The following is a 16075-nucleotide window of genomic DNA, read 5'->3' on the forward strand; positions in this document are numbered from 1 at the left end:
ACAACAATTGGATCATTGCATCAATTGGATCATTGGATCAATGAGCCGATTAGGACAGTTCGTATTTTTTTTCCATACGATGCCCAGATCGTGAGATTTTCACACCACAGTTCCAGTAATAAAAAAATAGAACATGCACCAGACCCCAGTATAGAGAAAAGAAAACCAGGAAAATAAAAACACGCACACATCTGGAATGCATCCAGAAACGCATCACAAATCGCACTGGGATATTTTCGAAATTGTGCATGCAGAAACTCATCCGGAATGGATCAGACGTGCATTTTTGTGGTGTCAACCAGCCCTTTGTGCTAGCTCTAGTATCTTTTTAAATTGGAAAATGCACTGAAAATGGTCATTCTTGCAAGTTACAGAACACAGACTTACATTCCATTCAAAACCACTAACTGCCAATCCTCCTGCAGCCCCAGACCCAGCCATCCCAACAAAGAGACCACTTCCAATATTGCTGGACAGAAGTGAAGCTCCAATCTGCAAAAAAAAAAAAAAAGTGTAAAATTATTAAATAATGTACAGTATGTTATAATGAGTAAGGGTTAGAATTTTCAATGCTTTTATTGCAGTCTGTGTCCTCCATCTTGGGAGGAGGTCACTCACACGCGCCCCTATAGCCTGAAGCATCAGGTATTTAGCAAGGGCTCAGCTGGAGACATGAATACTTTGGGGGAGTGTGGTGAAAGTATCAGTGGGTTGAAAGAAAGAAAGAAAGAAAGAAAGAAAGAAAGAAAGAAAGAAAGAAAGAAAGAAAGAAAGAAAGAAAGAAAGAAAGAAAGAAAGAAAGAAAGAAAGAAAGTGGTGGCACACTTCAAAACACTTCCACAATGGGAATCCAAGTGGTTTGAAAGTTAAAAAGGTACGTCTTAAATCTCCCGCCACGTGGGGGGGGGGGGGTGATTTTGACACCATACTATTATAGAAGGAGAATGTGGATCTTTTTGTTGCATTCTACGGTGCCAAAAGGATTAAGCACAGAGTTCAATATATCGTTTTTTTTTTTTTTAGAAGCCTAAAGTCTGTCAGTGGATACCACTGGCATAGGCTGTGTGTGATGGGTCCATTCCTGTTGCTTTTTTGTTATCTTGTTTGAACCTCTTGACATTTATGCGATTTTTCCTGTCATTTTTCTGTGAAGCGCTACCTCACTATAGAGATAAAATTATATTATTTAGTAAACATATAATCCAAAATGTATGCCCCTAGTGGGAGTGTTGAACATAGCACCTAAAATTACAAACACAGAATAAGGTGTGTGTACCAGTGACCTCTAGTGGATGCAAGAAATACATTACATTATATATATATATATATATATATATATATATATATATATATATATATATATATATATATATATATATATAGTGTGAGGGGTTAGCTCAGTAGCGGGGTGTGTGACCCCTTGGATGGGTTCACCACACACTGAATTTATACAGACTGGCAGTCGAAGACGGTTGAAAACAACGTTTTTGGTTTATTTTTCCATCTTGCTGGAAAACAATTGCAAGCATCCAAACAGCATAAACAAAATCAAACATAAAATAAACCCTAGCCACTCTGGGCGTCTACCTTCCACACAGGAACCTATCTATGGAGTCTGACTCAGTCTAGCACTGGGCAGACAGTGCTGGTCTTACAGCACAAAACAATAATCTTTTGATTTTGTTCACACAGAAAAATCAATCCTTCCTCACCTCCTCAGAGGACCTTCAGTACTGGGCTCTTTCATTCAGAAAGCCTCAGCATGCAGCCAATTAGTGGTAATCCTTTTGACTACTTATAGAGGCCTTAATTGCCTCATTCTGAACAGCTGAAGTTTTTCAACGGCCTTTAGCCTTTCTCTTTTTTATATATATTATGTGTTATATTGCTTGTATCCACTAGAGGGCACTGGTACACAGACCTTATTCTGTGTTTGTTATTAGATGCTATATTCATGTCCCACATGGGGCATGAATTTTTGATATGTTTATATTATTTTGTAACTTTATCATCTCTATAGGGAGGTAGAGCTTCACATTTATTTCTCCTTTTTCCCTCTGGTCTGCTAATAATAGTTGGTGTTAAGCAGCAACCTCTTATATTTAAAATATACAGCATTTTTAACATTTTATTAGTAGCGCAGAAGTACATTCCTTTTCACTTTGTGTCATTTTTCTATTGTTTGCTCTTTCGTATGTCTCGTTTCCGCTCCTTGGTTCTGCTCTCCTTATTTCCTTTATCGAGTGATATTTAATTTTACTTTAAGGCTGCCTATATAGTCTAATTAGACTGGTAAAAGTCTTCCGTCCAAGTTTTGTATTTACAGTATGTGTCTTTATAATTAAGTGAGATCATGTGGATCTCTCTTCATATGCACTTTGTATGTAATGTGAATGGTGGTGAGCGTCCAGGGCCGATCCTAGGCAGGGTGCGCGGGGTGCTCCGCACCCAGGCGCCGCAGAGGTGGGGGCGCCGAAGCTCCAAATTGCTCCCCTCTCTCCTCCTTGTCTGTGTCCAGAGGCGGTGTGCATGTAGTGGGTGCTGTGGTTCCCCATCCCGCTTGCTCTCTCCGCTGGCAACTGACAAGAGCGCATACCTCCCGATGTCCCCGGAATCCGGGTTGGGTACCACAGCGGAGCCTAGTACCGGAACACGTTGCGGTACTAGGCTCCACTAATTAATTCTCTCCAGTGTGCATGGAGCAGTCTCCTGTCTGTCCCGCCCTCTCTGCGTGTGTCGGCTCTATTCCCATAGGCAATGTGATGAGAAGCTTCTGGGTTGGCCGGAGCTGCTGCCAATCATCCCGTGCACTCCCGGAAATGCTCTCCGTGTGCCACCCTCCAAATAACCAAAGATGCCACGTATGCCCCGCCCCCTGTAAAGTGCTTCTGCTCCTAGCGTGCCCGAGCAACAGGGATCTAATGGACAAGTACTGATCTATGGGGACACCTGCTGTGGGGGGGACTCTGATGGGGGACACCTGCTGTGGGGGGGACTCTGATGGGGGACACCTGCTGTGGGGGGGGACTCTGATGGGGGACACCTGCTGTGGGGGGGACTCTGATGGGGGACACCTGCTGTGGGGGGGACTCTGATGGGGGACACCTGCTGTGGGGGGACTCTGATGGGGGGCACCTGCTGTGGGGGGGACTCTGATGGGGGACACCTGCTGTGGGGGGGGACTCTGATGGGGGACACCTGCTGTGGGGGGGACTCTGATGGGGGACACCTGCTGTGGGGGGGGACTCTGATGGGGGACACCTGCTGTGGGGGGGGACTCTGATGGGGGACACCTGCTGTGGGGGGACTCTGATGGGGGACACCTGCTGTGGGGGGGACTCTGATGGGGGACACCTGATGTGGGGGGGACACCTGCTGTGGGGGGGACTCTGATGGGGACACCTGCTGTGGGGGGGACTCTGATGGGGGGCACCTGCTGTGGGGGGGGGACTCTGATGGGGGACACCTGCTGTGGGGGGCTCTGATGGGGGACACCTGCTGTGGGGAGACTCTGATGGGGGACACTAATGAAGACTTCTTAGGGGAGCATCTCTGTGTTTGAGTCATAGCCATAGAAACATGTGTAAAGGGGAGGAGTTAGTAAGATGACTACGCCCATGTGGGGGCGCCAGAAATATTTCTGCACCCAGGCGTCTGTGACCCTAGGATCGGCCCTGTGAGCGTCAGTGAGGGAAGTGTACACTGAGGACACCCGGTGGCTGTAAATAAATATGTCAGTTCACGTTGGGATATTTAAGATCTGACCCACTGGCCCCTCCTTGCTCCGAAGAAGTTCGTTGATAGGCGAAAGAAAGCACTTTTAGGTTTACCTAATCTTGTTTTTTGTTAAATTCTCCTTCAAGGGGGCGTGGCAAGGGGTGTGTCCTATTCCATCATACTTTTGCTGACTTGTGTCCCTCATTCCCATCAAAAAGTTGGGAGGTATGTATATGGGATTTATGTGTTGTATCCTCGCCAGTCTATAATTACCCAACGACATGTGGCTGTGAATCTCCTGTCGGGGGGGTTGACTTACACCAACTTTGTGACTGGTTCTGCTGTTTATCCATAGAACTTATTCAAGGTACAGCCAACTACTCCCATCTCCATCCTGCTCTTATCTCCCCACCCAGCCTGCAGTACCCTCATTGCGGTTCAATTGACCAGGGCGGGTCTCTGTGGATAGTGGTTTACCATCAGAATAATCTCATCCTTTTTCATTCCATGGTCTGTAGAGAGCCCATGTATCTCTATAGACTTATTGCCGTGTGGACTGTGTAGCGGTGTATGAGTTTGGCTGTCGGCAGGGCTTTGAGTTGTTTTACAATGTTGTCATTTTTTTAAGATTTGCACTAGTGGTCATTTTTTGCATCAATTCATTTAATAATTTTCAATAAAATTGCTTTTTTTTTTTTAAGTCCAGAGTGTTCCTCAACAAGGTTTTTTGGTGATCTTTAAGCCCCATCTTTTCAGTTTATGCATGACCTTATGGAACCACACCTGTTAAATTTAGGTGGGGGCCCCAGCGTAGGGATACGGTTCTGATTTTGAACCACCCTGTGCATCAATTATCGGTCTGAGTGTCCATTTGTAAATTTTTTAATAAAGTCCACCAGACCCGCTGATTGGCTCCCCCGCTGGCCATTGGGTACGTGACGCACCTCCAATGGCATACTCGCACCCACAAAAGCGTGTGCACGAGCCTTCGTACACCAACAGCGATATGCGGTATCGAGTTACCTTGCCGCAGTATGACTTTTTTTTTTAAAGAAACCTGGTGTGGAAAAAGCCTCTTGACAGGGAGGGGGTGAGCAGGAGTGTCAGGACGCCCACTTATGGCTATCAGAATTGTATTTTGATATTTTTATTCAATTTTTATTGAAATGTTTATTTAATTATAAACTGCCTTTATACTGTATAAATTCTAATGCAGTTATATATGGTGAATATGTGATGTTAATTGAGGATTGGATGAGGTAAAGGCGGTTGACGTCTTTTTTAATTTTATTTATGTTGTTACCTTATTTTAATTGTGAACGCCTGACTATCGTCCATTAGGATTCATTATCCTTTGTCTGGTGTTTTTTATTTAAGCACTAGATGGCGCTAGCCTTAGGCTAATTTTAACATTATTACCTAATGTATTCTTGCCCCTTAGGATTTTATCTTTTGTCTGGTGTTCTGCTTTGCTGACACAAGATGGCGCTAGTTAATTAGGCCCATGTTAGTGTTGCCATGGTAACCGCATGGTATATATTGTGCTGCGGGACGTTCACGTTGATCCCCGCCCCACGCTGATGAAGTCCCGCCCACACTGGGACGTAACGCGTACGAGGGGGAGGAGCTACGTCGACGTCACTCGCGTTTGCCTCACAGAGACCTCACACGCTGTCTACATCGATCCGGACCTATAGCTCCGGAATTTGCTGTTTTACCTGCACTCGGTTCAGAGTGCAGGACAATGTGAGTTTTTATATCTTGTGTTTTATCAACATTAAACGTTTTAAGCAGTGAGCACTTAGATTGTTTTTCTTATCCCTTTCGGTCCATCTAATGTTATATGGGAGAGTGTTGCCTTGCTTACTGCTCGCTGGTTCCATCTGGTGGATGCTTTGGAGTAGAGCCCATGTTAAGCTGATTACTTTTCTTTGGAGGATTTGCTTTTTGCCTTTTGACCTAGCCACAGGTCGAAGTGTTGAGGTGAGAGGCCACCCTTTAGTCTTGGTGGAGGATAATCCTGTCCTGTGGGTCACAGATCTGACGAAGATTTCTGCACTATTTATCACCATTGTGTTTTTTGGAGCACCTTTATCACTTTGCACTTTATGGACTCTATTTAATTTATTTAATTAATTTGAATTATTGTGTTTTTAATTATTTATAGTTATATTTACTTGCGCTGCACTAATTATTTATGTATTCACTTTGAGATATTTTTTGAATTATATCTGCAGTGCTGGCTTGCAATTTAGTTTAATTTGTATTAATTTTCCAGCGCTGAATCACTTCACAATTTAGGACGCCCACTTACACACAGCTCCTTTCTCTATCTGCAAAGTAGAGAGTGTCCTGACTTGCCTGCTCGCCCCCTCCCTCGTCAAGAGGCTTTTTCCACACCAGGGAGAAAGCCTCGCATTACGGTGTTGAGTTACAGACAGAAGAGCAGGAAGTGAGGATTTCTCAGAAGAAATAAGGACATTTAAAAGCAAAATGGAAGGATGAGGTAAGTGAAGGAGGACTGCACTAAGGTAAAGGAAGCTATTTAGGGGGAATAAAATCCTTTACAACCCCTTTAACGCACTTTTTGCGATTCGGCACTGCGTCGCTTTAACTGACAATTGCACGGTCGTGCGACGTGGCTCCCAAACAAAATTGGCGTCCTTTTTTTACCACAAATAGCGCTTTCTTTTGGTGGTATTTGATCACCTCTGCGGTTTTTAGTTTTTGCGCTATAAACAAAAATAGAGCGACAATTTTGAAAAAAAATAATATTTTTTGCTATAATAAATATCCCCCAAAAATGTTTACACACACAGCTCCCGGTTCTCGCTTTGTAACGAGCGATCGCGTGTGCCCGGCAGTGATCGCGGCCGCCGGGCACGCACGTCAGGGGCGAGCGTGCGCGCCTCCGGCGGCGCGCGCCCCTATTGGCTGCTGGGAGAGGTGACGTATAGCTACGTGCTCTCGCCCAGCAAAGCCAACCTGCCGCCAACCGGGGGCTGGTCGGCAAGCAGTTAATGATCATGGTATCACTATGATGTTTGATTGGCCAGCAAATTTGCCTGACCTAAACCCCATCTGTGGGGTTTTGTCAAATGAGACATCAGACCCAACAATGCAGATGAGCTGAAGGCCACTATCAAAGCAACCTGGGCTTCCATAACACCTCAGCACAGTGCCACAGGCTGATCGCCTCCATGCCATGCAGCAATTCATGCAAAAGGAGCCCCTGCCAAGTACTGAGTGCATACTACTGTACATACTTTTCACTAAGCTAACATAAAAATCCTTTTTTTTATTATTGGTCTTGTTCTTGTGTAATATTCTATAATTTCTATAAAAGAAATGCTTGAAATATATCACTCTGTGTGTAATGCATCTTTATAAAATATATGAGCTTCACTTTTTAATTGAATTACTAAAATTAACTTTTGACGATATTTAAATTTTATAAGATGCACCTGTATGAGAGTTGAAGTGGTAAAAATCCATGCGAATCAAGATTTGTACACAAAATGCATCTATGAGAGAAGCACTTCTGATGGGAAAAAATGCCAATCTACCCCAACTCTACATCTCTACCACCAACACAGAAAGCCCCAAAATGAAGACTTACCGGCCACCACGTCATGTTTCTTCCAGCTAAGAAATAACCACCGACTGTCCCTCTGCTTGCTCGGACCGAAGACTACAAAAGAAAAGAAAAATGTGTTTGACTATCACTGTATTTAATTCTTTACCACTTTAAAAAAACACATTTAGAAAACGCGATAAATTTGTTTATGTTCTTGACATGTTTATTAACCACTTCAATACCAGGCACCTACGCCCCCTTCCTGCCCAGGCCAATTGACATGCTAAACGACGGCGCACACAGCGTGTCACGACTTCCCGAAGGAAGCTCGGGTCGGCTCGGCTCTATTCGGCGCCTGCGCACCGGCGCCGAATAGAGCCGAGCCGACCCGAGCTTCCTTCGGGAAGTCGTGACGCGCTGTGTGCGCCGTCGTTTAGCATGTCAATCAATTGGCATGTCAATAGGAACGCCCACTCCCGCGGGATTCCCTACCCGGAAGCCGCGGTGAATTCTAAGGCTAAACGCTATCTACAGCAAAAAAAATAAAAAGTCAGTGTAATTTTATTTGCAGAACTGGGCTGGATGTAGTGTTAGAAATTTTTTATAGAGTGAACCTCCGCTTTAAGGTGTCAGCAGAACAAGACATTTTGGACAATTTCATGCTTCTAACTTTGTGGGAACAGTTTGGGGATGGCCCCTTCCTCTTCCAACATGACTGCGCACCAGTGCACAAAGCAAGGTCTATATGGACATGGATGATCGAGCTTGGGGTGGAGGAACCTGACTGGCCTGTACAGAGTGAAGAAAAGAACATCTGCACATCGCAAGGTTCAAAAATGTCTTTATTTGAATTCACCAATCAATAAGTACAAAGTTATTTGTGTGAAACACGTCTACACGAATGCTTTTTTGGTGCCCTTGGTGCTATCACAGTGATTTAAAATAAAAACATTTTGGAACCTTTGGATGTGCAGTCGTTCTTTTCTTCAATTATCCTACGGAAGCGGGCCAGGAAAAGCACTTCTATCAGGGCCCAATTGAGGTATTTTATACACCTGGAGCAGCGGATCCCTCTTTCTTTGGGCCTGCACCTCAACCCAATAGAACACCTTTGGGATGAATTAGAGCGGAGACTGCACACAGCAAAGGACTGCAGACATTCCAATGCACCCAGGAGGTTTCAAAATGCTGCAGGAGAGTAAAGATCAGCAGCACATGTTTCTGAACAAGGACATTTTAATGTTTTTTTTCTTTTGCAAGGTGTTCCTTTTATGTTAAAGCGGAGCTCCACCCTAATTACAACAGTAGTATAATTAGACTGCCGCTATCTAAACTGCTAAAAACGGATGTTTTTGTTTAATAAATATGTACAGTACCTGTACATTAGTGAGCCTTCCGGTCTGCATCGTTGCCGGAATTTCTCGGGCATTGCGTCACTTCCCGTTCGATGCATGGCACTCTGGGAGCTTCTCTCCATAGCTCCCTGTGTTCACTGCACATCTGTGATATCAAATATTGCGCTATTTCTTTGCCGTTGTCATGGCAACACAGACGCTCCCACCTCTCCTCCCCGTTGCTCGTGCGCATGCGCGAGATCGAGCGGTGGATGCTGGGACATCAGCATCCACCCGAACAAGGAAGTGCCTGCTTGTGGGCTTATGCCCACAGTTAAAATGGCAACTGAAAAGAACGAAGAATATAACTACATATTTCACACAGAATGGCAGCAAAGCGACCGCGGAACACTAAAAACGTGAGTTAACAAAATAACTGGCATTAACCATTTAAATAGCCCTAAAAAAAAAAAAAAAAAGTTTTTGCGTGGGAGATCCGCTTTAAATACGACAAAATGTTGACTTGAGGCCCCATACACACCATAGAATCTATCCGCAGATAAATCCCATCAAATGGGTTTCTGCGGATAGATTCTATGGTGTGTACACCATACCGCGGATAAATCTCCTCTGGGATGGATTCCAGCAGATTGGATATTTGCTGACATGCTCAACAAATCCATCTGCTGGAATCCATTCCAACGGATGGATCCGCTCGTCTGTACAGACTTACCGGATCCATCCGTCCAAAGGGATTCCCCGCACGCGTCGTAATGATTTGACGCATGCGTGGAATTCCTTATATGACAGCGTCGCGCCCGTCGCCGCGTCATAATAGCGGCGACGGCGCGACACGTCATCGGCAGAGGATTTCAGCGCGGATTTCAATGCGATGGTGTGTACACGCCATCGCATAGAAATCTTCTGAAATCCTCGAGAGGATTTATCCGCGGATACGGTCCGCTGGACCGTATCTGCGGATAAATCCTCTCGTGTGTATGGGGCCTGAGTGTGTATTAAATTTTTTGGATACCATCTTCTATTGCGGGCACATGCGGCAGGCATATTAATTAATAATTAAAAAAATAAAATATTATAAGCCTGCTACTGTTTTGTTGGGAAAAAAAGTAAATTTTACCCTTATTATTTCATCTGTTAATATTAGGGCTGTGGAAATTAACTATTAATTCCTTGATTAAGCGTAAATTTTTTTTGATCGATCAAAATTCTTTTGATCGGCACTCACCTCTCCGCCGGCTTCCAGGTCATCAGGGAGTTCCGTCGGAGAAAAAAACACAAGTCGCATGAATTTGAAGTCACAAAAAGTGTGAATGAGGACTAAGGCTCTGTTTCCACTATTGCAACCCTAAAGTGCCGCGATTTTGATGCGACTTGAAGCAATGCCTGTATATTCTTGAGGACTGTGGACCTCAAGTCGCATCAAAGTGGGACCAAAGTAGTGCAGGGACTACTTTGAAGTCGCTGAGACTTGAAGTCACACAGATATGAACGATACTCATTGGAAATCACGGGGTAAGACTTGTCATGAGACTTCGCAGTCCCAAGTCGCATTACAAGTCACACTAGTGGAAAACGAGCCTAAAGCGTAGAAAGCGTACATTAGTGGAGAAGAAATACAAGTCCACGGACTTACCCATATCCCAACGACGAGGACAAAAACGAAATAAAGCACGACCACAATAATATCTGGAGTCTCAAAATTGGCATATCGAGGGCCGATGTCTGGAGCTGCAGTGCCGTTCTCCATGATGCCTGAAGAAATAAAGATACAATCTGTTAAAGAAGAAGTATCTTTGTTTACGAAGCAGCTGTTAGTGGCCAACAGGCATTATCAGGAGGAATACATTTATTATGACGAGTCATGTTGCAGGTCACACACTTAAAGTGGATTTTACATCCCAAAAAGTTTTTTTCATTATTGTGCTCATTAGACCTAAAAAAGTAAAAAAAAAAAAAAATATTATTTTTTTAGTCATCTGGAAATGCCTGTTGCTATGCGGTCCCATGAAATCTGCCTTTGGAATCACCTAGGATTCTGACATCATCTCCCTCTAATTCTCCTGGGAAATGTGTGTCATCATTTCCCAGGATGCAGTGCGCTGTCCAATTCTCACTCCCCATCCAAGACTTCCAGGAAGTTGGGGCCAGATTCACAGCGGAGATACGACGGAGTATCTCAGATACTCCGTCGTATCTCTCAGAGTATCTATGCGACTGATTCATAGAATCAGTTACGCATAGATATCCCTAAGATCCGACAGGTGTAATTGTTTTACACTGTCGGATCTTAGGATGCAGCACCGCGGCCGCCGCTGGGGGGATTTTGCGTCGTAAACCAGCGTCGGGTATGCAAATTAGGAGTTACGGCGATCCACGACGGATTTTCGCGTTCGCTACGTCGCCGCTAGTATAGTTTCCCGTCGTAAAGTTAGTCGTTATTTTACCTGCCCTAACTTTACACAGCAATCGTATTGCTGTATAAAGTATGGCCGTCGTTCCCGCGTCAAAATTAAAAATTTCACGTCGTTTGCGTAAGGCGTCCGGGAATACGGAAGTACGCTACGTACGTCGCCGATCGAAAAAATGACGTCAGTTTGCGCAAAGCACGGCAGGAATTTCGAAACGGAGCATGCGCAGTAGGTCCGGCGCGCCCAATTTAAATGGTACCCGCCCCATTCGATTTGGACCGCCTTGCGCCGGACGTGTTAACGATACACCGCCGCAAGTTTCCAGGTAAGTGCTTTGTGGAATCGGGCACTAAAACTGAAAACTTGTGGTGGTGTAACGTAAACGGCTTACGTTACACGGGCGCAATTGTACATGAATCTGGCCCTAAGTGCTTGTAGGCTTCACAATGCCCACAAGCAAAATGACAACGGTGTGGACATAGTTTTATAAACTATCTTTTTTGAATATCTATGCGGAGCAGCGGCGTATTGTAAAATAGTAACTGACCGGATTTATATTATAAAAACGCAGGATGAAAGGACATACATTTAAAAAATGCTAATTGTGGTTGGAACTCCGCTTTAAAGCGGGGGTTCACCCTGTTAAAAAAAAAAAAATGTTTTTTTTTATTATTCCATTACTTTCGGCATCGTAGCGCGAGCTACGGTATGCCGGTCCTAAATTTTTAATCCCCGTACTCACTGTGCTATCGTTGATTGAAGAATCCGGGGAATGGGCGTTCCTATGGTGAGAGAAGGTGATTGACGGCCGGCCCTGGCACGTCACGCTTCTCCGGAAATAGCCGAAATAGGCTTGGCTATTCACGGCGCCTGCGCATAGCCTGTGCGCAGGCGCTGTGAATATCCGAGACCTACTCCGGCTGTCTTCGGGGAGCGTGACGTGCCAGAGCCGGCCGTCAATCATCCTCCCTCTCCATAGGCACGCCCATTCCCCGCGGGAGTCGGATTCTTCAATCAACAATAGCACAGTGAGTACGGGGATTAAAAATTTAAGACCGGCATACCGTAGCTCGCGCTACGATGCCGAAAGTAATGGAATAATGGGGTGAAGGAGGGTGAACTACCGCTTTAACTCCATTCTCTGTGTAAAGCTGGCCATACACTGGTAGATTTCGGAACGAACGTCAGTATGAATCTCAGTACAGTCAATAATGTCTTCACAGACTTCTGTGTCTTCAAATTGTTGTTTGCTTATAAAATTGGATTTTGGAACGGTTGGGATTCCCCCCCAAAAAAAAAACATTTACTGTGAGGCCCCTTTCACACAAGTGGACTGATCTGGTCTGCCAGTCCGTTTTTCAGGCAGACCGGATTGGCCAATCCATTGTCTCTATAGAGGATTCGCTGACACCCACCAGTTTCCCATCCTCTTAAAACAGACGGATAGGGGGGGAATCTGTTCCCCAACCATCAGGTGGATCGGATGACAGGTGGATGTAAATGGACATGCAGTCCATTTCCATCCGACTGCCCCATAGAGAACCAGCGGGCTGTGTCTGTGTCCCATGACCGCTATGCAGAGTGGACCTGTCATCTGCCTGCTCAGTGGGGATCAGTGGAGAGAACACCAGCTGAGCAGGTGGATCCACTTGACAGATTCTGAAAGGGGCCTTAGAATTTCAACCAGTTGAAAAAAATTAAAAAACTATTTCTGCTTCTACAAAAAAAAAACCTTGCGTCAGAGGGGGCGGGGTCACGTGACGGGTGGCCCGCCTCACCAATAAAAGAAACGTCACAGCTTCAGCCGCGTCATTCGCTGGGCTGTGTCCGGCGGAGAGAGGCGGCCGGCGATGCTGCGCTCTGGATCCCGGACCCAGGTCCCCAAACACTTTTTCGGACAATAACTTGCATATTAGCCTTTAAAATTAGCACTTTAGATTTCTCCCATAGACTTTAACAGGGTGTTCTGTGGCTTTTAAAATTTTCCCCGAACACCCCAAATTGTTCGTTGTTCGCCGAACAGGCTAACAGGCAATGTTCGAGTCGAACATGAGTTCAACTCAAACTTGAAGCTCATCCCTAGTAAAGACCCTTCATTTCTTTGTAATTGGGCAAACTTACAAAGTCTGCAGGGAATCAAGTAATTATTTTCCCCACAGTAAACAGTCCCCAAATTAGCATGATAAAGTCATTATTAACCAAATCAGAGCTCCCAACTGTCTCTGATTTCGGGGGGACTGTCCCGGATTTGGAACAATGTCACTCTGTTCCTCCTTTCTCCTCGTTTGTCATTTTGATCTGATTTATATCGTTTTAATTTTATTGTTTCCTAGGGCTAAACCTTTCAACCAATTCCCAAATTGCTGCATTTGTAAATTTCAAAAGCTAGTATAACCACTTTGGCTCTCACGCCTGTTCACCCCTTAGGCCTGGTTCACACCCATGTATTTTGAGTCTAGGTTCACACCTATAATGTAGCCTGCTCGGATTGGCAGAGGTTGTTACTTCTGATTAATATATTTACAATGCCTAACATTTGGCTTTGACTTACAGAAAAGACAGGGAAGACTAGTTCTTTTGAGAAACAGTATGCAATCTTGCAATCTGTATGCAGGGGCGTACCTACCCCAAGGAAAACAAAGCGATTGCCTTGGGCTGCATTTTTCAGGGGGAGGCACCTCTACTGGGATGATGCCTGCAGCCACGTTTTTTAGAGCCGGTGGTCAGCTCTCTTGTGATAGCAATTGGAGCGGCTTACTAGCTTACTAAATGAAATAGGGCGATTTCAAAGCCGCACTGGTGTGAATCAGGGCTAAGGCTCGGTTCACACTAGTGCAGGACATGCATTCTGTGTTTGCTAGGGCACAGCAGCCCATTCATTTGAACCACACAAAAAAGTTGCATGCACCTTTTTAAAAATGTGGTCGCAAGGATGCGGTTTTCCTGTGGTTCCCGCACCCGCGATGCATGGGGGTGACATTCAAAAAGCAATTGGCTGAAGTAAAGTTGAATTAGATTAAAGTGGTTGTACACCCTGTACAGCCACTTTTACCTACAGGTAAGTCTAGATTAAGGCCCCTTTCACAAGGGGTGGATCAGTAACGATCCGCCTTCATATGTCCGTAAGCTCAGCGGGGATCGACCCGTATATCCCCGCTGAGCCGTCGGATGACAGGGTGGTCCCCACACACTGTGCAGGGACCGCCCTGTCTTTTCTCCGCTCTCCCCTATGGGGGGAGCGGATGAACACGGACCGTATGTCCGTGTTCATCCGATCCGCTCTGCAGACGGAAGAAAAAATAGGATTTTCTTCCGTCTGCAAATCGGATGTTTGCGGAGGCGGACGATTACATAGTTAGTCAGGTTGAAAAAAGACACAAGTCCATCCAGTTCAACCACAAAAAATAAAAAAACAAAATAAAAAACACAGTAAAATCCTATACACCCAACTCCATACCCACAGTTGATCCAGAGGAAGGCAAAAAACCCCAGCAGAGCATGATTCAATTTGCTACAGCAGGGGAAAAAATTCCTTCCTGATCCCCCGAGAGGCAATCGGATTTACCCTGGATCAACTTTACCTACAAATCTTAGTACTCAGTTATATTCTGTACATTTATGAAAGAATCCAGGCCTTTCTTAAAGCAATCTACTGAGCTGGCCAGAACCACCTCTGGAGGGAGTCTGTTCCACATTTTCACAGCTCTTACTGTGAAAAAACCTTTCCGTATTTGGAGGTGAAATCTCTTTTCCTCTAGACGTAAAGAGTGCCCCCTTGTCCTCAGTGTTGACCGTAAAGTGAATAACTCAACACCAAGTTCCCTATATGGACCCCTTATATATTTGTACATGTTGATCATATCCTCCCTTATTCTCCTCTTCTCAAGAGTGAATAGATTCAGTTCCTCTAATCTTTCCTCATAGCTGAGCTCCTCCATGCCTCTTATCAGTTTGGTTGCCCTTCTCTGCACTTTCTCCAGTTCTCCGATGTCCTTTTTGAGAACTGGGGCCCAAAACTGAACTGCATATTCCAGATGAGGTCTTACTAATGATTTGTACAGGGGCAAAATTATATCTCTGTCTCTGGAGTCCATACCTCTCTTAATACAAGAAAGGACTTTGCTCGCTTTGGAAACCGCAGCTTGGCATTGCATGCCATTATTGAGCTTATGATCAACTAAAACCCCCAGATCCTTCTCCACTACAGATCCCCCCAGTTGTACTCCCCCTAGTATGTATGATGCATGCATATTCTTAGCCCCCAAGTGCATAACTTTACATTTATCTACATTAAACCTCATCTGCCACTTAGTCGCCCAATTAGACAGAGCATTGAGGTCGGCTTGTAAATTGGCGACATCCCAATTTACAGGGGTCAGCGGATAATTATCGGCTGACACCGGCAATCACATAGGGACCCATGTATGTCCGCAAACGGATGGATGAAAAAGCGGACATACGGTCCGCACGTGTGAAAGGGGCCTTAGGCTTACCTGTAGGTGCTGGAAATATCTCCTAAACCTCCACAGTTTAGGAGATATTTACATTAGAGATGTGCGCCGTTTGTGACGTTTCTGAAGGAGGTCATGCTGTGAGTCGCGGCTCCCGCGCCCATACGTCATCGCGGCTCCGGCCAATCACATCGCCGGAGCCTCGATACCCGGAAGTAATTCCGGGACAACATGTCGTCAGCAAGTGCTGCACCGCAGCGGGGGCTTCGATCCCAGGTGAGTATTACATAATGAGCAAGCATGCTATGCATACTTGCTCATTATGAATTTGTCTTGCAGGTGTTAGTTTTCCAAAAGTGAGTTTACAACTAGAGTTGACACCTAGATGTTCCGGTTCGACGGGTTCGGCCGAACTTCGGAAAAAGGTCCGGGTTCGGGACCCAAACTTGACCCCGAACCCCATTGAAGTCAATGGGGACCCAAACTTTTCAGTACTAAAATGTCTCTAAAACACTAATGGAAATGGCTAGAGGGCTGCAAATGGCAGCAAACTGTTGGCAGGAGCAC

At 45.2% G+C, this 16075-nt stretch overlaps 1 protein-coding gene across 5 annotated transcripts in view; it reads right to left on the minus strand.

The window, feature by feature from the left end:
• The window catches only part of SLC5A9 (solute carrier family 5 member 9), a 128519-nt gene that overhangs the window by 92685 nt on the left and 19759 nt on the right, over nt 1–16075 (minus strand). For all 5 annotated transcript variants that reach the window (XR_005750632.1, XR_005750631.1, XM_040360533.1 and 2 more), the window contains exons 2-4: nt 10283–10401; nt 7337–7408; nt 388–492 (exon numbers count right to left, since the gene is read on the minus strand). Coding sequence is in view for 3 of the 5 variants with exons in the window: in XM_040360533.1 (XP_040216467.1) it covers nt 388–492; nt 7337–7408; nt 10283–10401 (296 nt within the window). In the remaining 2 variants the exon portion in view is untranslated. The remainder of the gene's footprint in view (nt 1–387; nt 493–7336; nt 7409–10282; nt 10402–16075) is intronic.

Source organism: Rana temporaria, chromosome 7 (genome assembly GCF_905171775.1).
Source record: "Rana temporaria chromosome 7, aRanTem1.1, whole genome shotgun sequence".
Lineage (NCBI taxonomy): Eukaryota > Metazoa > Chordata > Amphibia > Anura > Ranidae > Rana > Rana temporaria.